Source organism: Clupea harengus, chromosome 5 (genome assembly GCF_900700415.2).
Source record: "Clupea harengus chromosome 5, Ch_v2.0.2, whole genome shotgun sequence".
In the NCBI taxonomy this organism is placed as follows: Eukaryota; Metazoa; Chordata; class Actinopteri; order Clupeiformes; family Clupeidae; genus Clupea; species Clupea harengus.
Genome location: NC_045156.1, coordinates 24,408,412 through 24,434,500, shown reverse-complemented (window position 1 = coordinate 24,434,500; position 26,089 = coordinate 24,408,412). Strand labels below are relative to the sequence as shown.

Sequence of the window (26,089 nt, the reverse complement as noted above, 5' to 3'; positions counted from 1 at the left end):
ACTTTTGGGATCTCTAGCAAACACAAAGTCAGATGGGGTACTGAATTCTCCAGCTCCCGAAATATTTATCGCACAGATACGGAATTCATACTCCATGCCCTCAACGACGTCTTTCACTGCATATTTCTTGCCTGTAGACAAATATCATACACAAAAATAAACAATAATAAACTGTACCATCATTAAGTAGGTTCACCCACAGCTGTTTGGCATTTACATACATAAGGACGAGTATCAATTAATTAAAGCACTCGTTTTAACCAACCTTTGATCAGTTCATCTGATTTGTTAACCTGACCCCAAAGGTTACTTCCTTTCTTTCTCTTCTCCAGCATATAGCCTAGAATGTTGCTTCCACCAGTGTTGGAGGGAGGAATCCAGGCCAGATTGATACAGTCCTTAAATGCCTCAACCACTTTAGGAGTAGATGGAGCGCCAGGGTATGCTGCAAGAAATGAATGGATTAAAAAGGCTTGTTCAATTCACAAAAGGTGGCCTTTAAGAAATATTTTCTTAATGTGAGAATGAAAAGCTTTATTCCTACCTAAGATAAGGTCAAACTGTACAGTGAGTTATTTTCTTTATATTTGCCATTTATTTCACTTCATGGATTGCCTGAATTACCTTGTCGGAAATCTAGGCTACCGTTTTGCTACACTGTCATTGCCATTGCCATTACTGGAAGTTTTATAGTAGTTAACATGTTCTGCTCAAATTCTTCAAATTTAGACCATACGTCAACCTGATTATAGGAATACACCAAATATGAAATTGATACAAAATTATTGGTGTAATGTGTGTGTGTATTTTCTTTTAAAGGTCAGCTGTGTGGACATACATACCTTCCCTGAATAAGGAACAAAATATGATGGTTGTTCTTAAATAAAAAATACTCTAAGAAGAAAAATAATACGGAATCCTGAGGCACAATTCATTTATCTTTCTTAGCATTTGTGGAGAAATAGAAATCTCCATGTTGACCACTGCTGGAAAACTTGAAATGTGGATGAATTACCTTTAGTTCCAGCCTGGACATCTTCTGTTTCCATCTTATCACTAATACCCTCCACTGTCTCAGCCCTTATACGATAACAGTATTTCCTGCCATGGTCCACATCGACATCCTTGTAGTAAGCCTCTCCTGGGATTTGCCCAAGCTTTTTCCACGTGTTGCGTCCTATCTGATTGCGCTCTAGAATATAATTAGTAATGGGGGAACCGCCATCATCCTTTGGAGACCTCCACTTAATTTCAACACAATCGGAAGAGGCTTCAAGGATTTCTAGAGGACCAAGGGGAGGGGTGGGCTTGTCTGTGGGGAAAAAGAGAAACTGGATGTCAACCATTTTCTAACTCCTCAAGTTTTATTTTGTGGTCTAGTTCTAGTCAGTAATGTTACTCTCAGATGGTACTCACCAAGAACGATAAGCTTTGTACAAGCTTCAATAGTACCAAACTCATTCTTGATTTTGATTTTGATCTCTCCCGTGTCCTTGCGTAGCATCTTGGAGTTGAACATTAAACGGGTGTATCCCTCCTCAGTGTCAATCTTAAGGTTAATATCAGATTTAAGTTCTTCACCTTCATGGTACCACTGGATTTTTACAGGTTCTCGTCCGAAATATGGAATCTTGAACTGGGGTCTTTGACCAGATTTGATCACTATTGGAGTTGAAAATATTTCCAACTCCTTTGGATCAAATCTTGGGGGATCTATACAGGATAAGCAAACAGGATACAGGAACAAGCAAACATACCAAATCAGCAAATATAAGTGCTCCTTAAATGCTTCAGTACAGGTGAAAATGTCTTCCACTGTGACATATAAAGCAGTGCAGTGCATTTGTAATACACAGCACTCTTAACAGTACTCTTACACTCTCTCCAAGACAGCATTGGGTGTTACTCTAAGATCCTATCTAAAAAGATTACAAAATAGGGTTTCAACTAACCTTCAACAGCAATCATAGATTCTGTTTTGCGGCCATCTGCCTCAAATTTATATTTTCCAGCAAATTCGTCACTGACTGAGTGGATTTTCAGCTTGTGAAGGGCACCCTCTTTAGTGATGGTTATCCCCTCACAAGGTTCTATGATCTAAACAATGACACAAGAGTAATTCAATTAAATGGGCCAAGCTTTTCATGTACCTTCAATGTTACGTACTGTAGAGTATCAATAGAAGCAATACGCACAGCATAAAATCAATGTCAGTGACCCTAATGATAAGTTGGGACATTTCTGTGTCTTCATGGAGGAGTGTAGACGAACAGGCTCATTGACAGGACACACTGTGTCATTAGCTGTTGTTTTTTGTTGTTGTTATTGTTTAGTTATGGGTTTCTTTGTTCAATTTAGGTGTAACCCTCTATACATAGAATAGTTTCACAAAATCATCATCTTTATGCTGACGTATGTGCCTTGATTAGATCTAATCAGTAGTTGTCTCCTTCATTCTTACCTCCTGGCCATCGTGGTACCATGTTCCTTTAGCGTCTTCACTGCTCAACTTGCAAGACAACTCTGCGGGATCCCCAACAATGGCTTTGATATCGTCAAGTCCAGCAGTGAAGTGAACCCCGGGATCTGTAGTGTTTGGTTAGAGTAGTATAGTAAGTGAAAGAAACGGTAGCCGTGGTACATTGACTCTGAGTTTGCACTTCCTTGTATCTAGTGTTCTCATGTGCGTTTAACTACAGATGTGTGGCATATATGTAAATGACATATATGTTCAGTCAGTGCGACGTTTAAAAGATAATACTTACCCCAGGCATTGTCTAATGTGTAAACACACAGCATAAACACAAGTGCCTTTTTCATGTATTTTACTTCATGTGTGTCCATGTGTAAAATACATGTTCAGATGCAATTATTTTCATACTTGAACCATAACCAAAAATCATATGTTTCCCATGACAAATATCTTCAGACATTGACCGGTATCAGAATATATTTTTCTGATAACATATCCTCCTTAATTAATGAGGCAGATCTTCCATCTTCATTAATTGTTTTTCTTATTGTGTTTTCTTCGTCTCGCAAACTTGTGTTGTGTTTTCTTCGCCTATTCATTTCTTGTAGCTAACTGCTTCTCACTCACTTGTTTGCATCCATTTAGACATCATAATGGTGTTAGGTAGTGTTTGTCTATACATTAATGGCTGGATGACGTGAAGCATTATCTTGGTATACGGGCTTGATCCCCCATGTTGACGGAGATTTAAAAATCCATTACATCTGGAATTTTCTTTTCCTGGTCTTCATTCTTGTGGGTTTTTTTTTAGTCTTCATATGGTGGAAAATTGTAGAAGTGGAAGTGGAAAATTACCAACAGCAGCCTTGTGTCTTCTGAATGTTGTCTATTGTCTTCCAGGTGTAGGTTTCAATCAAACAGATTTCCATTTTTTGTTAGAATAAAACACACACACACTGGCAAGCACAGTGGTAGACAGAACATTGCATGACATAAAATCATAAGCAACACTGCGTGAAAAGACAAAACACACTGCACACGGATCACATAGTAATGCTTGCTACTTAAAGGTTTGCTGGCATTGATTACCATGAATATGAGACAAAATGACTGGACAGTTATATACATCACATGATGTATATTTGCCCCTTATTAATGTTAAATACTTTTGGTCTCTGGCCATTCTTATACAATTACTTCAAATGTAGAGCTGTGAAGTATTAAGTATTAACTACTAAGACCTGTTAACTGCTGTAAACTGCTGTGAAATTGTTACTGCAGAATAGCAATACGTTCTGATTATTTCTTGTTTAAAGGTTACTGGCTTGTTTGTTCCTCTTTAAATTGTCGGATTGGGATTATTTGTAATCTAACAGGCCAGGTAATAGTAGAGTTGGGGATTAGATCTACTACATTTATCAATGGTCACACCTTTTTTTAATCTCATAGAATTCCAAACCAGCGACAAAGTCATTACGTTCCAAATGACTTTGATCAGTGACATTGCCTCCATGCAACCGTCAGTCGAACCCTTGGCCGTCCCTTACCAATGACGGTCTCTTCTAGCAGTGAGCCTTGCTTGGCGCCTTGCCTGGCTCGGCCAGAGCGCGTGCCAGACGCAGCAGACCCCTCTGCCTCCCATGTGCCGTCTGCCACTGACCCTGCACCCGCATCGGCCCCTTCGCCTCCAGGCTTGCCACGGTTTCCATATCCACCTTCAGTATTTCAGTGAGCACGACATCCATCGTCACCACAAACGTGGTATCAAGAGGAGTTGTTTAAGAAAGCCACATAGAACATGAATGACATGAAGGGATGGGAACAGGAGTACAGTAACAAAAGTAGCAGCAATCACAATGATGGTAGCAGTAACAACAGAATGGGACAGTAATAATTGTGACAGTAACAGATAAAGCAACAACGGCAGAAAGCAAAACAGAACAGGCACAAACAGGCACAAAACAGACACTGACTTCTCAAAGCAATTGTCAACAAGCTTCAATATGAAGTTGGGAAATATGATTACTGTGAGTTTGATTGCTTGTTTCATACTGAGGTATTGAGGAGTTGAGTTGAGAAGTTTACACACAAGGGTTATAGGAGATCTTGTTGACAAAAAGCAAACACAAGTGATAAGCAAGCTGATGTATGGTACTTACATAAATATTTACCGGTAAGTGATTATTTATAGGATTGTAAATATGGCAAGCAAATGCTATGATTAAAAAATATTTATTTTGACTGGAAATATATAATGATATAATTATAGTCCAAATTCATCACCAATACTGTAGTCACTCAAAGTCAAGTATGGTTGGATTGAGTAGCTCCTAAAATGTCTTGAAATGTGCCTTGGTCATTTTGGCATTGACTTGCAATGTTCTATTATGTCTGATTTAGTTAGTTATAGAATGCCGATACAATGTTCTATTATGTCTGGATTGGCATTCTATAACATACTAAATCAATGTTCTATTATGTCTGATTTAGTAAATTATAGAATGTCAATGCAATGTTCTATTATGTCTGGATTGGCATTCTATAACATACTAAATCAATGTTCTATTATGTCTGATTTAGTAAATTATAGAATGTCAATGCAATGTTCTATTATGTCTGGATTGCCATTCTATAGCATACTACATCGTTTGAGCCAGAGACTTATGACGCATGTGAATAGTGCAAACTTGAAATATACTTGTGGTGCAGCTTTGTGCAACTAGTACCACAAAATCTAATCACAACTCCAAGCCAGTCTCAGATCTCGGTGTGACAGCCCGTGTTCTGCCCAATCGGGTCTGCTATTCTCCACACCAACACTGAGGAGATACAGGGGAGACAGGGGATTTCGCTCCCCTGAATAAATATAAAATTTTATGATGCATCACAGCTGTATAAAGTTAACTAAATCATTCAGACTAAAGATCAAAGACTGCTGGAGACACAGAATATTAATATTCTTAAGATCATTGTATTATTTGTTTGTTGTTGATAATAAAAAGCAAAAAAAAAACAACGACGAACTCTAAAGAATTCTAGAGTTCTTAATTTAATTCAGATTAATAGTTTCCCACTCTTACACTTAAAAGCATTAATGGTTTAATATATTAATATCTGGAATGTTCTTATTTTGGAAAGAGATTCACACTTAACACAATTGACACGAAACAATTTTAGTCGTATTACAAATGTTACCACCCGGTTTTGTATTTCTCCATGCATCTTGATTCTGCACTTGCAGACTGTCTTACCGACAACCGTGTCTGGGATCAGTGGGCCTTCCTTTGTGCCTGATCGACCCCTGGCTTTCCCTTCTGCATCTTTTTCACTATTTGGCGTGTTGCTTTGTGACTTTCCTATTGTTGATTATGAATGTAAACCAGATATTAATTAGACCTATAAAGACTTGAATGGTTGTCAGTGGAATGATTGCACATCAAAAAGGACATAGCATACTTCAAAAAATGTTTTGAAATAAATCAAATAAAATGACATATATAATCTGCTATAATACTGCGAACATCACCCTGGCCTGCTGTAGTTATTACTGTGCTAATTAACAAACTTTAGTGTAATTGATTTAAATCGCTGTGCACTCACTGCCAATGATGCCCCATGTTCATATGCATATTGAGCAACTAAAAGCCTGTAGTAGTTTTGCACATTGTTACAAATACGTAGATTGGGCCCAATTCAAAAACAACAATGAACTTTAAAGAATTCTAGAGTTCTTAATTTAATTCAGATGAATAGTTTCCCACTCTTGCACTTAAAAGCATTAATGGTTTAATATATTAATATCTGGAATGTTCTTATTTTGGAAAGAGATTCACACTTAACACAATTGGCACGAAACAATTTTAGTCGTATTACAAATGTTACCACCCGGTTTTGTATTTCTCCATGCATCTTGATTCTGCACTTGCAGACTGTCTTACCGACAACCGTGTCTGGGATCAGTGGGCCTTCCTTTGTGCCTGATCGACCCCTGGCTTTCCCTCCTGCATCTTTTTCACTATTTGCCGTGTTGCTTTGTGACTTTCCTATTGTTGATTACGAATGTAAACCAGATATGAATCCATGTTAAACAAAGCTTTGCATGTAGTGCAATTTCATAGTCTTTTTACAAAGTGAAGTATGACTGTCTATGTAAAGGTAGCTGAAGTACGGATGTTTCCAACCAGTTTTGTGTCGTGTTAAATTCACTATGATGAGATACATTTATGTTTTATGGTATAAGCAGCTTGGGAAGGACACAACTTTGCAATAGCAACAATAGCCACAAATAGCAAAGGCAAAACAGAACTGGGATAGTACAGAATGGCACATACAAAATAACGCTTAATGACACGGATGTGACATTGTCCATTGGCTGAGCAATAACAGGACAGGACGGATGGCAAAACACCTGTTGTACATCCATTTGAATAGACCTATAAAGACTTGAATGGTTGTCAGTGGAATGATTGCACATCAAAAAGGACATAGCATACTTACATTTTTTTTTTGAAAAAAATAAAATAAAATGACATATATAATCTGCTATAATACTGCAAACACCACCCTGGCCTGCTGTAGTTATTACTGTGCTAATTAACAAACTTTAGTGTAATTGATTTAAATCGCTGTACACTCACTGCCAATGATGCCCCATGTTCATATGCATATTTTGCAACTAAAAGCCTGTAGTAGTTTTGCACATTGTTACAAATACGTAAATTGGGCCCAATTAAAATACCCTTGAGTACTTGCAGTGCAGTGGCTGTTGGTCCAGATGCTGCTAAACTGACCTTGGCAAGCTGCTAGCAGTGTGGCCTAATGTGTCCCTTTGGCTATAGCCTGCATCTTCATGTCTGCATTTCCTTGAGATTAGTGACTATATGCTACTGCCTCCTCTAAACCTTAAAAAGGTTAAAACCCCAACCTGGATGTCTGGCTCCTGAACTGCTTTCTGCCTGGCTACATAATCTCAACAGAACTCCAACAATGTTTGTCTGGCTGGGTCTTAATCCTCCAGCCTTCCGCTTAAGAACTTTTCAGTATTCACATCTTTTTTCCATCACCTAGTCATATTGTTCTTCCAGTATCTGGTCCAAAAGTCACTCATTACTAAGAAAAGGAAGAGATTTCTATGGATTTTCTGTAAGAGATTCAATGTTGCTTTTACAGAGCATACTATACCTATGACAGTGTCTGGAACAAGTGGTCCGTCTCTTATGCGTTTTTTGGGTACAGCTTCTCCCTCTCCTTCTTCCCCTGCTCCTGCCTTTGCAGCAGCTTCTGCGGCTGCCCTTGCAGCAGCTTCTGCAGCTGCCCTTGCAGCAGCTTCCGCGGCTGCCTTTGCAAGAGCTTCTGCCGCCTCGATCTCTTCTTTGGTGGCGCCTGGTCTGTTGGCTGCGGCTAAAGCTGCCTCTAATGCGGCCGCGGCTGCTGCTGCGGCTGCTGCTGCGGCTGCTGCTAAGGCGTCTTCTGCGTCCCTGGCTGCTTTCTCGGCCGCCTCTCTTGCGGCCTTCTCAGCGGCGGCTGCCCTGTCAAGTGCTCTCTGCTTGGCCGCGGCATCTGCCGCATCTACGGCTGCAGAGTCAAGTAATAGCCTATCTTCTTGGGCTTTCTTCGCCGCCTCCATGGCTGCCTCCATATCCCTCTTCACTTTCTCCTGCTGTTCTGCTGCGATCTTCGCCAGGTCAGCTCCAGCTCCACCAGCTACACCAGCCACCCTTTCCTTTTTCTTACCTTTTCCTGATTTGTCAGCTACATTTACAAAATGGAATGAAGACTGAGAAATTAGTACAATAGGATATTTGAACAACGTAAAAGCATTTTATTGGTGTCAGAGGCGGAAATATTTTCACACAATGTTCTTACCCTCAACTATCAGCCAAGCACTGCATGACTTGAGGCCTGCTATGGCTGCATAGATTCCAGCATCAACAGGCATGCAGTCTTTGATGAGAAGCCTATGGATAAGCTTGTCGTCAGACACAGATATCTCAAACTTTTCATTATCCTCCAGAGGTGTGTTCTTCAGAGACCATGTAATCTCAGGGGATGGCATACTGAGGACGACTTCAAAGAGAGCATCTTGTCTCTCCACGGCCTTCACTTCTTGGACTTTGACGACAAACTCAAGGGGAGGAACTGAGGAGTGTAGATTTGTAAATATTAGATTTGATATACTAAAACATAATGAACAGTTACAATCAGATTGGAAAGTAAGGAATTTTGTTTTTGTTTTTTTGGTTCTGGTTTGCATTACAATATTTTTGACACTTGCCATTTTGTCATTCTGTTATCATACAGTAACCACTTACAATATTCTTTTACAATACATACGTTTTAAATCAGTTGCGAAGACATTAACACCCCCAACGTCCACTTGGTAAAGTCCAGCATCCTCTGGTCTCATGTTTTTGACAGTGAAAATGAATTTCTTTCCAACTTGTTTTAGACCGTGCTTCATATCCCCTTCCAGGTCTTTGGTGAAAGCAACCATAACTCCATCCTAATAGTCAAGGAACGCAAAACTCAATGACATCAGAAACTCCTCTGTAAAGCTGATAAGGATGAGTTGTTTTCAATACAAAGAGCACAGTTTGGTTGGCGCACAAACATTTGAACTTACCTTGTAGACGAAAATCTGACTGTTGGGGTCCTTCAGCTCCATGTCAAGCTCAAATTCCGCAGTATCCTCTGATTTCATTTTGATCTGCTTGAGATTACTTAGATGTTCAATAAACTGCAAAAAAAAGACAAAACAAAGACAATTTGATTAGAACCAGAAACATACAGCCCTGGAGTTTGTTACTGTAATTACTTTCTCATTAGTTGTTAGGGACAATTTTACCATGGGATAGAATGGTTTCCTGACAGTGGTTAGGATGCACAAGTCTTTTTTACTTTTTGGTCTAGTTCTTGGAGTATTACCTGAGCTTGCTCCTCCTCTCTTACTCTCTTCATCTCCGTCAGTCTCTTTAGCATTCCACGGAAGTCAGTGATGTGATGCTCAAAACAGATACGTTCATAGTCCTTCTTATCAGCGCTCATCAAAATGTCCCAGACATCCTCATCAATTTCACCTTCCTTCTTTTCAGTCTTGGCCTTTTTACTAAGTTAACAAAAAGTCCCACAAAGTTCAATTAGACTTGGACAAACACTGATTTATTAGACAGTGTTCTGGCAACTATGGTCTCAGTGAGTACATTTTCACATACAAGGGGGAACATAATTTATCACTCCATGCCCTGCTAAATTTTTCACTTTAACTTAATTTTTAATCAGCTTAATATGTTAATATTTACAATGTCGACCCCTATAATACCAAACAAATCACTGAATGACTCACCCTTTTCTCAACATCTTTCTGAGATCTGTAGGGTCTTGTTTTTTTGCCACTTGATAAGGAGAGAAAAGACCATGAATTATACATTATATATTATATATATGATATATGATATACATTATACTGGTGACAGTTAGAGGCTACACACTAGGTATTTGTTTGCATCTACATGACACAACATAAACATACCTTCTGCAGACTTTGCCATCTCCTTCTTCTTCTTGAACCCAACTTTTTTATAAAATGATGGTGTCCATGAAAACAAACAAAAACACACAGTTATGGTAGTGTATGTAATAGAACAGTATTCAATCAAATGCAATTGAACTGTTTTATTGAGGAATTTGTAAAGTAATTATACCTTCAATAATATTCAACATGACTGTGGTCACAGCCTTTCCAAACTCATTTCTGGCATAGCACTTGTAGGTATCAGCCTCATCCGAACTTACGTTAGGTATCTGCAGTGTATTAAAGATGACCGACATTGTTAGACAGAAGTGTGCACTTAAAGAATACAGGAGCAGATAAAACCTACAAACATTGTGATGATTTTGTGTTTTTTTCTTGTCTAATTGCAATTGTAATTGTTCTTTGTGTGTGTGTGTGTGTGTGTGTGTGTGTGTGTGTGTGTGTAAGAGTGTGTGTAGGGTGGAGCTTGATGTTTTGCTCTTTGGGTGCAAAAATATATATGTATATGAAGATAAAGCCTTAAATGACCACTTGGTAGCCCATAACAATTGTTTTGTAAGCTTTTTGTTTCGTAACTGTTGTAGTAGCTTTGTCTGATTTACAGATTCATTCATTCATGTATCCACTTGTTTTTTTTATCGATTTTTCTCTATAAATAAATAACAGGGTTAACGATGAATGAGTGCATGTTATCATGGGAAGAAAGTTCAAGGGAGGTGCTGGGCCTGAGTGACAGAGAAAAAATAGCATTTGGTTTGACTGAAGTGGTTTTGGCTGAAGTTGCGATGGGAGACAATAGAGATGTTACGTTGCCATTCAACTGGAAATTGCTTAATGTTTTGATCTCAGAGAGGCTAGGCCATTTTGCATCTGGAAACACCAAGGCTAATAATGTTATTCAGCAGGTCTAGCGTACTGGCCATGTGTGCACGGCAATAGTTGAAGCTCTCACACAAACTTTGTGTGAGTGTGTGTGTGTGTGTGTGTGTGTGTGTGTGGGTAGAGAGAGAGAGAGAGAGAGAGAGAGAGAGAGAGAGAGAGTATGTCCATGTTTCTGTTGGCATCCTGTTCCACATATTCATGATGAGGCCAATGCTGTTACCTCTAAGGTGTGCTCATTTGTAACAGGGTCAAATTTGTTTTGGAACTTTTGTTGATCGCTTATATCCCCGTTGGCTCTTTTCCATTGGACCTCGGGCTTTGGCTCTCCAATCACGATGGCTTTAAAGACGGCAAGCTTTCCTGTTTTTGAAAAATCATGATTTGCACAGTTATACATATTTCACAAGTGATTCCACAGTCAAAGAAATTGGCATAAACTGTAAAATTCAGCTTCCAGATTGTAGAGAGGAATTGTAGGATTGTAGAGAGGAATACAATGTTTATAGTATACAAGTTATTAACAAAGTCTTAATGTAGTGTTCTTAATTGGCGAGAAAAATAGCTTGGAATTTAGCAAAATGCTCTCAAACAGATAATTTTACAGATTAAGGCAAACATACTGCTGGAAGCTCAGTGAATCTTCGTTATTAAGAAAGATGCAGATGTATATTGCAGTGCTGTTGTATGCTATGCCTAATATTTTGTTGTATATTTTCTGAACTTCTGAATTTTCATAACTTATTATGAAAAGATTTGAGAGACTCATAGGGATTTTCTGACATGAAGGAAATACATCTATGTTGTTCCACTTTGTCTTTTGTTCGTTATCAGAGTAAGAACAACTTTAGGTAACACTTTACTTTAGAGAAGAAATGTCATTAACACATAACTAATTAGTGTCTGTATTAGTGCTCAATACGGTCACAGTTACATTCAGCACCATTCATTATTTATTGGGCCAGTATTCACCAGTTTCTTATTCTCATTGAATAGGTCATTTATTTTTGGTACGTCCTTAATAACCAACTAGTTGCTCTTAACCTAAGCTTATTGACATACGTATACCAAGGATCAAAATACAAGTTTTATAACCTTTTAATATACTGTCTGAATAATGCACTTAAAGTGGCACAATAGTTGTCGAATAGGTAGGCCTATTCCTACCTGCAAACTTTATTTTACCCTCAAACAAACGATACTAACAGACAGAGACATCTGTCAGAGCCTGATGGAGGCTTAAGGCTTTGGAAAAGGTCTCTGTCTTGTGAGGTGATGGTTATGGTTACTTTGGAGTGGTGTGGTAGGGTACTTTGGACGTATGTCGTATGTTTTGAGAAATAGTCTTTTTTCCTCCTTTTTACATTGTCATTAGAAAACTATCAGCCTTCACCTCAGAACCAGGAACCGGAATAATGAGATATTTACAGTTTTAAGGATGAATGTGTCTGTAGTTGTAGAGGGCCATTTTCATATTTTCAGTCTGATTATATGGAAAGTAATCCTTCACTTTAGAACAGGGAACTTATGTTGGATCAGTGATGATATACTATGTAGTAGGGGTGGGAATCTCTTGGCACCTCACGATTCGATTCGATTCCGATTCAGTGGTCAACGATTCGATTCCAAACCGATTATCGATTCTAAACCGATTATCGATTCTAAACCGATTATCGATTATCAATGCTAAACCGATAAAACGATTATCGATGCATGTCGATTTTTAAAACATTTGAGTTTGCTACTCAGAGTCTCAAATCACTTCCTACTTTGTGTTTGATAATTAAAGAAAATCAACAGATGAATTACCTTCTCTATTTTTTATTAGAGAAAAAGCTTTTCCTTGTCACAATTATGACTTTCAATGAACAATGCAATAATCGATGCAGCTTGCATTTCAACACAAAATGGATGTGTAAAAAAAATATATATATATATATATATATTTTTTTTTATAAAAAAATCGATTATGAACTTTTCTGAATCGAGACAGAATCGTTCTAGAGAGAATCGACAGAAATCGAAAAATCAATTTTTTTTCCCACCCCTACTATGTAGGTACATATGAAACATTGTTTGTCAGTAGGAATACCTATTCTACAATTATTCTGTCCCTGTAAGTAACATATTCAGACAGTGTATTAGGAGGCTACAAACTTCCTATTTTTATTCTTATTACATATCAGTAAGCTTAGGTTGTACCAAGAATAAATTACATATTCAGTGAGAATAAGAAATTGGCGAATACTGGCCTAATATATGATCGATGATGCTGACTTTATTTGGCACTTATACAGACATATTCCATATTAGTGTTAATGGTTAACATATATAACATATGTTCCCTAAACTTAAGTGTTACCCAACTACATTCACCACTTCCAAAGTGCTATACTATACTATAACATTTTGCTTTGGTACCTGTATGATGTATACCTCATATGTGGGCTGAGACTCAGAGAGCGTTATCCAATAGGAGCTATTTGGTTTCTTTCCTGCCACACATTGCTTGCTTGATGGTTGCCACGTGTTTTGGACAAATGTCAAGAGAACAATCCAATAAATTGCTCCAGTAATGATACACACCTAAATTTAGTCAGTCTGGCTCATGGCCCTTTCCCCGTGCTCCTAATATTTCCCACCACATAAACATGGCTGTCACTGGCTGACATGTGACCGAGGTCACAGAGTTTGACTCTGGCCACCACACCTGTTACCGTGGCTGTCATGTGAACATGCATGGAGCCTGGCATGGAGCCTCAGATGGGTTTTATGTTATACTTAATGTATAGAAACTTAGATTTTTTTATTTTATTTTGAATAACTTTGCAGTATTGTCCACTACACATGGCATTGCATTAACTGAGGCTTACACAGTAAAGCAATTTGATCATAATTTTTCAATTATGGAAAATATACTGAAAAAAGTCCTCTAGTGCATGAAAAGCCTTCTAAAAGAAGCATTCCCACAACCTTCACTTGAAGGGCACTACTGCATGAAGAAAAAGATTAATGGTAACAGATATTTGCAATAAGTGCAGGCCTTACCCTCTTTAATTGTCAATGCAATTGGTTTACGTGTGAAGTCTGGAGTTGTTTTTCCTTCTGGGATTGTTTCAACATATTGTGTGATCATGACCCCAGGGACCTTAGACCTAAACTTGATCGCTAAAAAAAAACACCAATGAAATTGATCAGAAATATGCATTTTTTCAGAACAGGTTTCAGAACAATGTAATCAAGCAATTGTCCCATTAGGCTAATCATAGACACAATGGAAATTCCACAACCAATTGCTTGAATTAATTATTCTCTTAAAATGTTGTTATGGAATATGACATCAACTTCTCTCATAAGCATTTGGACAAGGGAGATGTGCATTCTGTTTGTTTTGTTTCAGTATTACTATAACACAAGCCACTCCTTTTTCTGGACATATAATGTAAGGCATTTTCATGCATGTATAAAAATGCCTAGAACACAGAAAAGAAAGCTCTGGACTATTGGGAAACACAATTACATAAATGGTTGTAGTCTGAGGAAAGCCTATATTTATAATGTAAGGTACCTAAAACAAACAATACATTTATTAGTGAGTTAAACCAATCCTGTGTTTCATTTTCCATGATCCAGATGCTTAGAGAGAGGTTGTTTAAGAAGACTGAGCACAGCCTGGAAGTCTTGAGATGGATGATGAAATTATTCGTACTCATCCAGCTCTCTAGCAACGGTACAATTTCCATGGTGTCTGTTAAAAAAAATCATCAACCAGTAGAAAGCTGTAGTATCAAACAAATCCCCCATAGAATTACTTGTACAATGCATCTATATTTAATGACAAGTCTTTGATGGAGCTCAGTACTGAGCCCCTTGTGTGGTTATAGAGGTGTTGAGAGAATAAGGGAAATGATGGTCTCACCTCACGTCGGTAAGAACCACAGCAAGAAGCATCCCTTATTACACGGCTTCTTTCCATAGAAATCCAAATTTGACAGGGAATATTGAGTTTCAATTCTTTTCGCTCCCTGTGACTTTACGGTGATCTGGGTGTTGTGAGAGTCTGATATATACAGTCCTGTAGTCTGTTAAATATCACACCTCAGTTCACACCTCAATCAGAATCAAGTTTTCCACAGAGCCGTGTAATAACTGATGTAACTTTGTAGTTGTTGTGTATTTATTTGGTTGTGTTATCACAGTAGGGTCACATGTGTTTAAAACTCAAAACACATGTGTTATGAGGTTAATTCATTTCTTTCAGTATAAGACAATGGATATGCTAGCAACACAGATGTTTGCAAGCATATGCGTAGTCTGCATACATCTTCAGTTTTAACCGATGGGAAAACAGCCTGAATATATCTATTGAAGAATTGTTCATATATTCAGACTGTGATCCTTTGAGGCATACCTGTCCACTTGGGGGAATCTCCTTCAGCACCTGCTTCTAGGTGTTACAACATAAAGGCCCAACATGGTGGAGGGAAACAGGACAACAGATTGTCAAAGGTGTAACTTTGGAACTTTGACAAAGATTGTCGGCAAACAGACAAGGACAAACAGAAAACATCAACACGGAGATAGCCAAAAAACATTTTCAGCATTGGTCAACAACTGGGCTTTCTTAGGCAGATGCCTAAATGGTGATAGAGACAGACATTCCGTGAGAAGATCATCATAAAAGCAGGACATCAGCTTGTTGGAAATTAGCATCAAGTGAATTAGGCATCTGTTGAGAAATAAAAATGTACGATAGCTTAAATTATGGATCCATTTCCTCTCAGATATTTTGCTTCAGGGGTGGGTTTCCTAATTCCGGTGTCTCTTGGCGTTTTACGAAGACTCAAGAAGTATACCTTACCAAAGTTGTTTACTTTTCTACAAGTGTTTCTCAAGCCATCTCTTTCCCAGAGAGGTTATTTTAAAAAGACGGAACACAGCCTGTAAGTCTTGATTTAAATGATCAAATCGTTCTGTTCCTACTGACTTGACTCTAACCTGTCATCCAGCATCCATAGTGTTAAGAAGGCTGTGGGAAAGGCACCACTGGTTTCTTAAAGTCTCTTCCAGTCCTCTTCTTTGTGTGTTGTTGATAGTTGATGGTTAGTTCCTCACCATCACAGTTACAGTTAAGTATGGGAGTCCTTGCATAGATCTGATGTTTTCTATCTGTATCTTCCACCTTCTCCTCAGATGTTTATGTTCATGGCATTTTCAGAACAGATTTTTATTGGACGTCCAATGAGGATTGAATAACCAGTATTTTGTGTGAATGAATGTAATGTGCTTAACATCGAAGATTTTCTATGATGTGAGTTACTTCTCGTTCTCCATGGAAATCACACAGTTTTCATGCTGTTGGAAATATTGATCCCTGTGTCTTGAAATTGGTAAAAAAAAAGAAAAGTTTTTTGCAAACTTGCAAATCTGTGCTCAACGCAAACCAACCACGGTGGAAGATAGATGCTTCCGTAAGATTTATATTCATTTTTTTTTCATTTGTGAGAGATTTCAAATGTATCTTTTCAAACATGGATTCTTCCAACGAACACCTGCTTATTTGATAGGTTGCTGTATCCACATCATTTCTCGAATCCCACATCGGTGGAAATGTCATCGATTTGCTTTTGAGGCGCCGGTGTGATAAATGAGCAGAAATTACATAAAGCTCCTCGGGAAATATTTAAATGGACAAATTAAATTCATGGCTGAGTTTAATCAGTTAGCCGTCAAATGTTACAAAGACTTCATTTTATTTACAGTTTGCTTTGACTGTGAATAGAACATAGCTGTCCTTTTCCACAAGGATTTTCTAATGTCGATGTTGGTCTGCATTGTATAAAGAGGTTTTGTAGGTGTTAGTCCATTATTTGGCTCCATCACAGGAACACTTTTCTAGCAGAGACTTTCAGACGGATTATGATGTGGCATTGTCATATGGATTATAATGAAGATTTTGCTTTTCTTGTCAGAATGTGTCTTCATTTAGTCGCTCAGGAGTCCTCGAGTAGTACTGGATGCCGTCTGTAATCTTTTCAAGGTAGCAAATGTAATTAGAAGTTGACATACGAATAGCAGGAAGAAAATTTTGTTGCGATGGTTGGTCCACCTGATTGAAATAGCTAATTATTTATTTATTTCATGTTACACATTGTTGGTAAACTGATGAGAGAGATTTGTTTTTACTTTACTGTTAGACTTCCTGTTTTTCTTACCTGTCTGCCCTGAGGCAGACTGATCCGTCACTTTGGATTTCTTGATCTTCATATTTAAGCTTTAGTGGGCTCTGTATGGAGAGAAGAAAAAAACATAAAGCATAACTACAACAAATGTAATGAATTGAAAGGTAATGCCAGATAACCAATATGTACATCATGAGTTATAGCAGAGTCTAACAACATGTTGTGCCTTGCCATAACTTAATTTTCAAACATTTACATTAGCCAACAGATGTAGGAAACCCCATGGTTTAGTACACTTCAACATGATGACTGGCTATTTTTAATTAAGTGGAGCTTTGGAGTCAAACCAAAAACTTCCTGAGGGGTTCTTTTGAGAATACATTAAACCGCACAGATGTGTGAATGGGATTGACCAAGTTTGTGATGTAAAGAAGGGCTGACACTGGACACTGATGCAGGGCTGTTGGCTGAAAACCTGTTTTCCAGCTTTTCAGTGTAGCTTCTTTTAGCCAGTCTGAATTGTTTCTGGCCTGCCTGTACTGGGCTCTAAGTCTGGCTGTAAACTTTGGCTTGTTATTGTTGTATGTGGAGACGGTCTTGGTTGGCACACACGTCTTCACAAAAGCTGATGCAAGATGTCAGTCTTAATCAGTTCGTCCAGGTTGCCAGTGGCAGCCTCAAAAACACTCCAGTTGGTCCAGTCACAACAGTCACAACAGTCTTGCAGTTCCTGCTTTGCCTCACTTGTCCAATTTTTCACTGTTTTGACCACAGGTGTTGCAGATTTTAGTTTCTGCCAGTAGATTGGAATATGGTGAACCAAGCAGTAATCAGAGGGCCCCAAAGCTGATCAGGGATCAGGGATCAGAGGGAATTGTGAAGCAGTGGTCCAGTGTGTTATCCCTAGTGCGCATAGACATTGTTGGGGTGTGGGGGAACGACAGCCCCCCCCATATGAACAGCTTCCCTTTACTGCACAGCCTGCAGTTTGTGTCTTTCATATTTTCTTACAGCTTACAAGAATATATGCTTTAATAGCCTAGTGATGTGACTGTCCGAAATGATAGACTAGTTGTAATGAAGGTATAAATGGCATTATGGTAAATATAGCGAGGTAAAAGGCTAAAAAATACTTGCATAAAAAGCAAAAGTGCAGTTCAAGGTTCCATGCACCAGCTGTACCTGTTGTTCTGTTTTATTGTGTATATATGTGAGTATATGATTAGCCAGCCTTCATTCAGAAGTGGTCTCTCGTTCAAGTAGGCTTCCAATATTTGTACCTTCAAGAGCCTATGATTTACCTTATTACTTTTGTCTTTTTGAAACATCATAACGTCATAATATTATATAAATTGTAAACATCTAAATCTTAATTTCTTTCTAGTTTTCGTAATAGCAGTTTACATCTCAAAATATTTGATATTTGAAATGAAAGCCTTGGGTTGGACTAATAGCTCAGTCTAATCAGCACTGCTGTGTTGGACAGCGCTGTCCAGGGTGGCTGTCTACGGTGTCCTTGCTGGTGAGACAACTTGCTAATATGCTATCAATATTTGGTAATTTGTGGTCTAATTATGCTCTGGTCCCCAAGAATTATGAAAAAGTGAGTCCAGGTTATCATGTCGGCCAGGGTTAGTAGTCCGTCCTTCACACTGGCCTGGGGTAGGACATAAACACCGACCAGTGTGAAGGAGTCCTTGTCCGTCCCGTTGAGGAGAAGCAACTCACTGCAGTTGGAGCTCTACTAGCACACTAGTGCACTTTCTGCGTAAAAGAAAGTTGTCATTGTTGTTCATTTAACTTTGTAGAGTTGACCTCCTTTATTTATCTATTAGTTTGAAGTCCAATATAGTAATGCCAGGTGTATATTTTAAGTTGCCATTATTGGATTGGAAAAGGGCTTTTTTTTAGTATGGACGAAAGGGCTATACAGATACATAATTACGTGTTTTCAAATTCGCCTTGGTTGGTTTGGACCCCATTCCCCATTGTCACAGAGAGAACTTCAGGATGACAGTGCAAATATATATGAATGTCTTATATGCCAGTTTAGTCTTTAATCGATCCCTGTGATGTGGACAGCTGTCTGATCATGGTTTCATTGCAATATGGAGTACTTGCCATAGTTGTATAATTTGAGTCTCACTTTAGTTCTCTTTATAACACAGCACTCTTGATCTCTCAATCAGAGGGTTGTAGGGGAGAATGTTTTCTTTCGGGCATCAGGGGCAGAATGTGGCCTTAAGGTATTGGCTTGAGGCAAATGCATAGCAGTGGGTCTTTAGGTACAAAACCAAGAACTTTAGAGTTCATCTGTCTATCTGCGGCTGCTTCTCCTCTCCTATCTTTGAGCTTGGGGATCCTCTTAGGCCTGCTCTTATACTATATCACTCTGTCTGACTGTCCTCCACCATTTCTCTCACTCATTCTTCTCAAAAGTGGACAGATATTCTTTCTATCAGGGTTATTTGGTCTAATTTGTCATCCATCCTGTTTATTTAATTGTTATTATGTATAGTTGTGTTTATCCATTTGGGCATAACATTGAAACTTACCATTTATTGTATTAATAAGCAGTTCCTTTATTCATTAAACATCCATATAACTCGTTGTGTATCATGCCATTACGTTGGCAGCTGGCTTATATACTGCTTGGTAATATTGTATGATGAGTCAGATGAATTGTACTCTCATACATTCCACTATCCCATAATAAGATTTGGACACATGTAAACCTTCCAGCCAGGGGTTTTCCATCATTGGTAACATTTTGTCTGTCCTTACAGTAGGATATTGTTCATTTGGTGCAATTTTGTAGTTGCAAATGTAATTGGCCAAAATGAGGTCATTACACATTGTATCCATTTGGTTTAGTTAATAGCCTTTTTGAAAATTACAACACATTCTTTCAGGATGCTTTTAACTTGAACTGTCAAAAATAATAAAACTATAGTCATTTTGGAAATACTTCTGGTCCAACAGCACGATGCTGGTTGTCTGTAGAAGATGAAAGACTTGAAATGTACTTTTCAGGGTATGAATGCCAATCAACCATTTCTCCTCAGCTTGGCACCATCCTAAGGAGAACAACAGTGCCGTCCCAGCATGCACAGGGCAATACACGTTGGTCCTATTCTGTGCACACATATTCACTCTGTTAGTCATCCATCTATTCATCCAACTATTTTAAATCAGTTTTGCTTGTCATCCTTTCAATGTTGGCACTTGGCCCTCAGCTACTGAGAGATCATGAAATATTGTGTGCAGCTCAGGGGGTTAATTTTAAACTGATTGTAAATGCAGGAACTCATGTGACCATAATGGTTCAGTGAAAGCACGTCTGTGGGCTATGTAATCCGGTCTCTGTGGATCGGATCAGATGCCTCATAAAAGACTAGTTAGTAAAATTTCGCTGTAAACTCTGACCTCATAGTGTTTTTATACAGGTGGTAAACTGTTCATTGGGTAGAGTTAATAGAGGCGGGGTTATTTGTACCTTATCTACAACCTGGAGTTTGTGATAGCTAAGTCGCACCATGCGATGCGACTGGCGAAGATCAGTACTCGGTTACCTGTGAGTAAATTGTGGCTACCTGTTTTGAATTAGTTGTAATGACATTTTTTTTAAATATACATGTATGGATTGCTTACCACTGCTCCCAGGCTCATTGTTGTTTCAATAGCAGAATTAATATTTTGTATATCGAATCATAGATAGTATCGTAAGAAACACCTGTTCAAAATACGTCTGTTTCATGATATCAATGGCAAGCTGTCTAGATTTATCTTATTTAGCCTCATATAGACATATAGATTTGGAGTTTTAAACATGTGTAATAGTGGGGGCAAGGGATTAAGTTAAAGGCGTTGGTGAAGGAAAACATGTCCTCTAATACTGATAACAATCTCCAATTCGCTATAGCATTGCACACTACTGATTACAACAAATCTGCTGTAGTCATTTAGGCATGTGCGCTACTGTTTGCGGCCACAGAAATGTCCTTGTTTTCCATGAAAACATACATTAAATGAGTTTGAAAAGGAAATATAGCAAAAAGAATCGGAAATGTAGTCATTGATAAGATATGAAGGGTTGATGTTTATTGAAATAATAATTGTGTCCTTCAAACTTTCCTTCCGTCAAAGAATCCTGTTTTTATGTTTTCATGAAAAACTATTTTTTAAGTGACTCCAAACTTTTGAACGGTAGTGTATTTCATGGACTGTGTGCCAGATTGTGTCAGCACATCTTACTAGGAGGTAATTTAGAACATTCATTGCATTTACCTGTGTGTGGATCAGAGCATTTAGGGAGTTTTAACAATTTATATTTAAAAATTGTATTGATGATATCACTTCCTTACACAACACATTTCTCTGATATTGAGCTTTTAATGTTGTGGGGCAAAACACAACTTACTTTGGGGGAGTTCACTTAAGCGTATTCATACAAATGTAGTTTCTTGTATAAATAGTGTCAAATACACAGGCAGTATATACAATCTTTTCATTGATTTTTTTATTGTTTTCATTGTACATAGGTGCATAGAAACAGTTCCAATTATATTCATATAGCACACGTACATATATTTGTCAAATTTGTTTTTCCTGAATAGAGAACCTAAGTGGGTATGTGTCTTCATACACAAGACTTTGAAGATTGTATACAGTATATTTATGTCAGGAATCAAGGAAGTTTGGAGTGGTGAGGTACACACAGTCGGGTTCAAGAACCTCCAATTATCTTCTTTTTCTAAAAGCCAGAGCTATTATTGATGGGCGTCATTTCATTTACAGGCTATTAATCACAGTAAAACAGCATGTTTGTCCTGAATAGCTTCCCCTTGTCTTTCTAAAGGTCTTGGCTCCTGGCTGGCACTTGAGAACAGGCTGTGCCCCCAGGACAGTTCAGAGCCAAACAGATTGACACTGGAGCTGTCCATGGGGGTGCAGTCAGGCAGGTTAGAAATGTTCATGGTCACATGAAACCCCTCCACCCCTGTCCCTGAGAGTTTAGAGAGAGAGAGAAAAAAAAAAGTTCTCTGTGTGTCTACAATGTGATTGACATGGGCCCCCTGTTGCCACGATCAACACATTAGCTGTCAATGGTTTTGGACAGTTACACTCAGCTCTTCTCACCTCCGGCCTTTGCATGGTTTCTCTGATAAGAAGGGCGGCTGCTTTAAAGGAAGCCTTTTTTTTCCCCCTGTGAGAAATCGGAGACGAGCTCCATAATCTAATTACAAATCAGCAGTATGCAGAGCAGCAGCCACGACGGGTGACAGAAGTAGCACGAGTTTGCCACTACCTACTCAAGCAAGAAAAAGATCCTGTTGCATGACATGTTTTGGCAAAAAAAAAAAAAACCTGTGCCCTCATATATCATTTGTGATGGGCCTGTTTGTCATCGTGTTGGCATTTTGTATGGACATAGAGTGCAGAAACACTCTGACATAGTTCTTTTATGATGAATAGAATAGAAGTCGAACAAAACAAAACAAAAAGCCAGGAAGAGCACATTGTCTCCTGCTCATCCCTTAGTTACGCTTGTAAAGGGGATGTGTGTTAACATATTTTATACTCCTGCTATAGCATGCAGTGAAGTCATGAAGAGCAGCTCTTAGCTGCGTGATTGCCACATTCATTTTCACTTCATTGAACTTAGCCATGTCACATCCATTCGGATTTAAGGAAGCAAGATACAAACGATGTATCTATAAGATAGAAAAGATATACTATAAACTATTATGAATAATGCTTGATGTTGTTGTCGTATTTAGCTAATTTGAGATGCCAAATTTGTAAAGCTCTGGTAATGTATATGGTTTTGTCATGCGTTAAAATACCTTATGGAAACGCCTTTTGAATGTGATAAACTGTGAAGAATGCCAACTCTCCTCAGATAATATATTTAGAATTTTGTTTAATTATGGGCAGGGCCAGAATGTCTCTCCAAAACATTTCCCATTTCTCCTTGTGCGTACATACTGTCAAATTGGAACCTTTAAACAATCTAATTTTCTTATCAATCTTTTCTGGTCGTGAAGTTTAACATTTCCGTAATACTGTAAATGAAATAAGTAGTAATGTTCTCACTTTAGTGTAACAAAGTGACTAATTGAACCCCTAGGATTTCTTTCCCGTCAATCCTGAAATGGTGGCAGTGACCTCTTATTTCCAGTCGGCAAAGCACACACAACATAGCCATTTGTTCTAGGTGAGGAGATGGCTGCCATATGAATCAGATAGCCTGTCATTGCTTAATTTATGCAACATTGGTGCCGTTCCACGGTGTCGCCCAATAGAGCGCAATCCACTTTACCGAAAGCCAAAGCAAAGTCAAACACCCTTTCTGTCAGGACAGGCTTAGGACGTGCCGCTCGCAGGATTACAGACCGCTGAAATCCCTTCACAGCTGAAACGACATTCATGGACAACTTCTTTAGAGTTCTCAAATATCACCTCAGACACCGGTTAACACCTTCAGTGCACTCACCAGGAGGCAAAGTGTCTCATCCAGACGGAATCTTATGAAGTATAACTCATGCAAAACCGTCATTGATGACAAAGACCTCTGGGTGTTAAATGACTGTTAAGCTTGAAACTTGGCAAATGATTTAAAGGGCCTAGTACCGGAGCAGACAAATAGTTTATAAAACAGTGAGGCGGTGTAAGGGTTTATTCATTCAATCATTTTTCTACATTGACAATGTAACTTCTTATAGCAGCTGTACTTTGACAGACGAAGTTCTATTCAGGAGTAAACAGAAGTAATTGTAACGGTACAATATGTTCTTTCTAATTGAGTCAGAACCAGATTAGACTAAGACGTACCAAAGCCGAAACCATTGTGCAGCACTGAACATTCGTAGTTATCAAATCATCTAACATTTAGAATTGTATTTAATTGTATTATTACTTATTATTGCATTTCTAAAAACGTCCATACAATTAGAATGCCGCTTCCTCTTTATGGTTGTATCTCCGCCCATGCAAACAATCTCAGGGCACATTTTGATCCCACACCCTCATCTATAGTTAGCTATCACCCTGCAACCTCACTGCAATGACTTCACACCACCTGACCACAGGCTCCATCCAGCCCCACAGATTCCGATCCCTGAAACTGAGACCGCAGACCTGCATGGCCAACTAAATGATTTTATACGTGGACACCAAACTAGCTGTGCACCACTGTAATAGAATCCTGTCAAAGCGTATATGCCATGCATGGCCAGAACATCTTTATAGGGTACTTAATGATGGGAGGGCTAAAATTAGATTAGAACACATAAAACAACCATCTACACTCTAAAGTACAACATCGTAACATTTTATAACTCAGCCTTTTCACTGTGTTCTGAAAGGGCAATATAAACTGACCGCCATTGTTATGATGCCCACAGTAATGATGCTACAGTAGTTCAGGTGAAGAGATACGACAATATAAGCGACTGGCATGCATGTAAATTAGCCTTCCTCAGCATACTACAGACAACACTATTTTCTTCCTCGTACAGCCCTGCATTAAATACACAAGGTTCTTACAGTTCCTTTGAATACTGGACAGAATGCTGGCACTGACACGAAAGGCAGACACTCCACTATTTTTCTACTTTTGTGTACTGTTCACCCAGAGAGGAGGTAAGAACAACCTACCTGCTCACAGTCCTCAGCGCTCACAATTTTCAGCTCCTCACAACCAGCACTCTTGCCACCCTGATATTTGAGTGCTGCCTCTAAGCTGTGCAAGGTAATAAATCCTTTGGAGCAAGAGCAACATATGCTTCTGTGGCAAGTTCCCTCAGCACCCTCTACTCAGCTGCTGCCAAAAGGAGTTCTGGAGGAGCCTGAGGAAGAGGCAATTGAATATGTACGTAGAGGACTTTGGGTGTTGAGTGGTTGTGTCTACCATGGGCAGGTCAGAGGGGTTGTTCTACACCTCTTTTGCATTGCCACCTTATTATGCCCGAATGACACTTGACCCTGTCTGGCTCACCTTAACACGGAACAAAAGGAAATGGCAAAGATTCCTCGAATGTTTTCAGCATTCACAATGAAATATTAATTTGTATTTAACCAGTTTCTTGATATAATTTAGATGTTTCTGGCCATGCTTTTTTTTATTAAACATTACAATTGACCAACACCCAAACAAAATACCTAGGGTATACCCCCCTCCAACACACACACACACAAAAATGTCTCATTAAGCATCATAACAACAAAGGACCATAGGCTGAGTGCTGAAGACCACAAAAGCTGTGATGATAATCAGTTTAAAGGCAAATTCTGAAGTGTTATATTGCTTCGATTCATCAGTTCTGTAGGCTACTTTAGACTGTAGAAGTTGCTAATTAAAAAAATAAAATAACAAACCAAAAACAGGACATTTTTCATAACATAAACAAACAGATTCATAGAAAAGTTTAAAGTGCCAGACCATTTATGCCTCAATAAGTACAAGTAAAGTTGTAAATTCAATACTAGTTTTGGGTAATTAGGATATGGTGACTGAAATGTGTTTAAGAAACCTTAGGGTGCAGTGAAGCACTGGAAAAACTGCTTTTTAATATTCCACGCGAAGAGGATCAATATGGCTTTGGGGCAGTTCTCAGCTGGCAACCCTCGTTAGGGATAGGGACAAGTTGATTGCTCATTACCAGAACCTTCTTTAAGGTTGGTTTCTCCCCTTTCCGTCACTCCCATACTCTGCAGATTTGAATTGTTTACGGAAGTGAATGACAGCAGGTTTATGCTTGTTTCAGACACTTTTCTTAAATGATTTCCTGTCCCATTCATCTATAGATTACACCTGTTTGGCATCTCACTCTCTTACCTGACCATGCATGACCACACTGTACTGTAGGCATTAGTTACTTGATAACTAACATAGTTTATATTGGTTTTGGTCAGTAGGCTTTCTATACTGATCTGCTGATTCTCCTTTGTTTCAATAGGATGACTTTGTGGAAGCTTCCCCTCTTCCAGGTTTGTGTACCTAGACACTGGCTCACACAGGTA

General features: G+C 38.6%; 1 protein-coding gene across 2 annotated transcripts in view; it reads right to left on the bottom strand.

The window, feature by feature from the left end:
- Positions 1-24,885, bottom strand: part of LOC105895921 (immunoglobulin-like and fibronectin type III domain-containing protein 1) — a 30,733-nt gene extending 5,848 nt beyond the window's left edge. The window contains exons 1-19 of one of the 2 annotated variants that reach the window (XM_012822614.3): positions 24,725-24,885; positions 17,099-17,169; positions 15,295-15,330; positions 13,932-14,051; positions 11,107-11,246; positions 10,174-10,273; positions 10,002-10,043; positions 9,816-9,864; positions 9,398-9,578; positions 9,096-9,209; positions 8,807-8,975; positions 8,339-8,611; positions 7,655-8,224; positions 2,462-2,586; positions 1,953-2,097; positions 1,417-1,713; positions 1,016-1,312; positions 266-445; positions 3-131 (exon numbers count right to left, since the gene is read on the bottom strand). In XM_012822614.3, coding sequence (XP_012678068.2) covers positions 3-131; positions 266-445; positions 1,016-1,312; positions 1,417-1,713; positions 1,953-2,097; positions 2,462-2,586; positions 7,655-8,224; positions 8,339-8,611; positions 8,807-8,975; positions 9,096-9,209; positions 9,398-9,578; positions 9,816-9,864; positions 10,002-10,043; positions 10,174-10,273; positions 11,107-11,246; positions 13,932-14,051; positions 15,295-15,330; positions 17,099-17,150 — 3,019 coding nt within the window. In that variant the 5' untranslated portion in view covers positions 17,151-17,169; positions 24,725-24,885. The remainder of the gene's footprint in view (positions 1-2; positions 132-265; positions 446-1,015; positions 1,313-1,416; positions 1,714-1,952; positions 2,098-2,461; positions 2,587-7,654; positions 8,225-8,338; positions 8,612-8,806; positions 8,976-9,095; positions 9,210-9,397; positions 9,579-9,815; positions 9,865-10,001; positions 10,044-10,173; positions 10,274-11,106; positions 11,247-13,931; positions 14,052-15,294; positions 15,331-17,098; positions 17,170-24,724) is intronic. The other variant, XM_012822615.3, reaches the window with a different exon arrangement.
- Between the last annotated feature and the right edge of the window lie 1,204 nt (positions 24,886-26,089).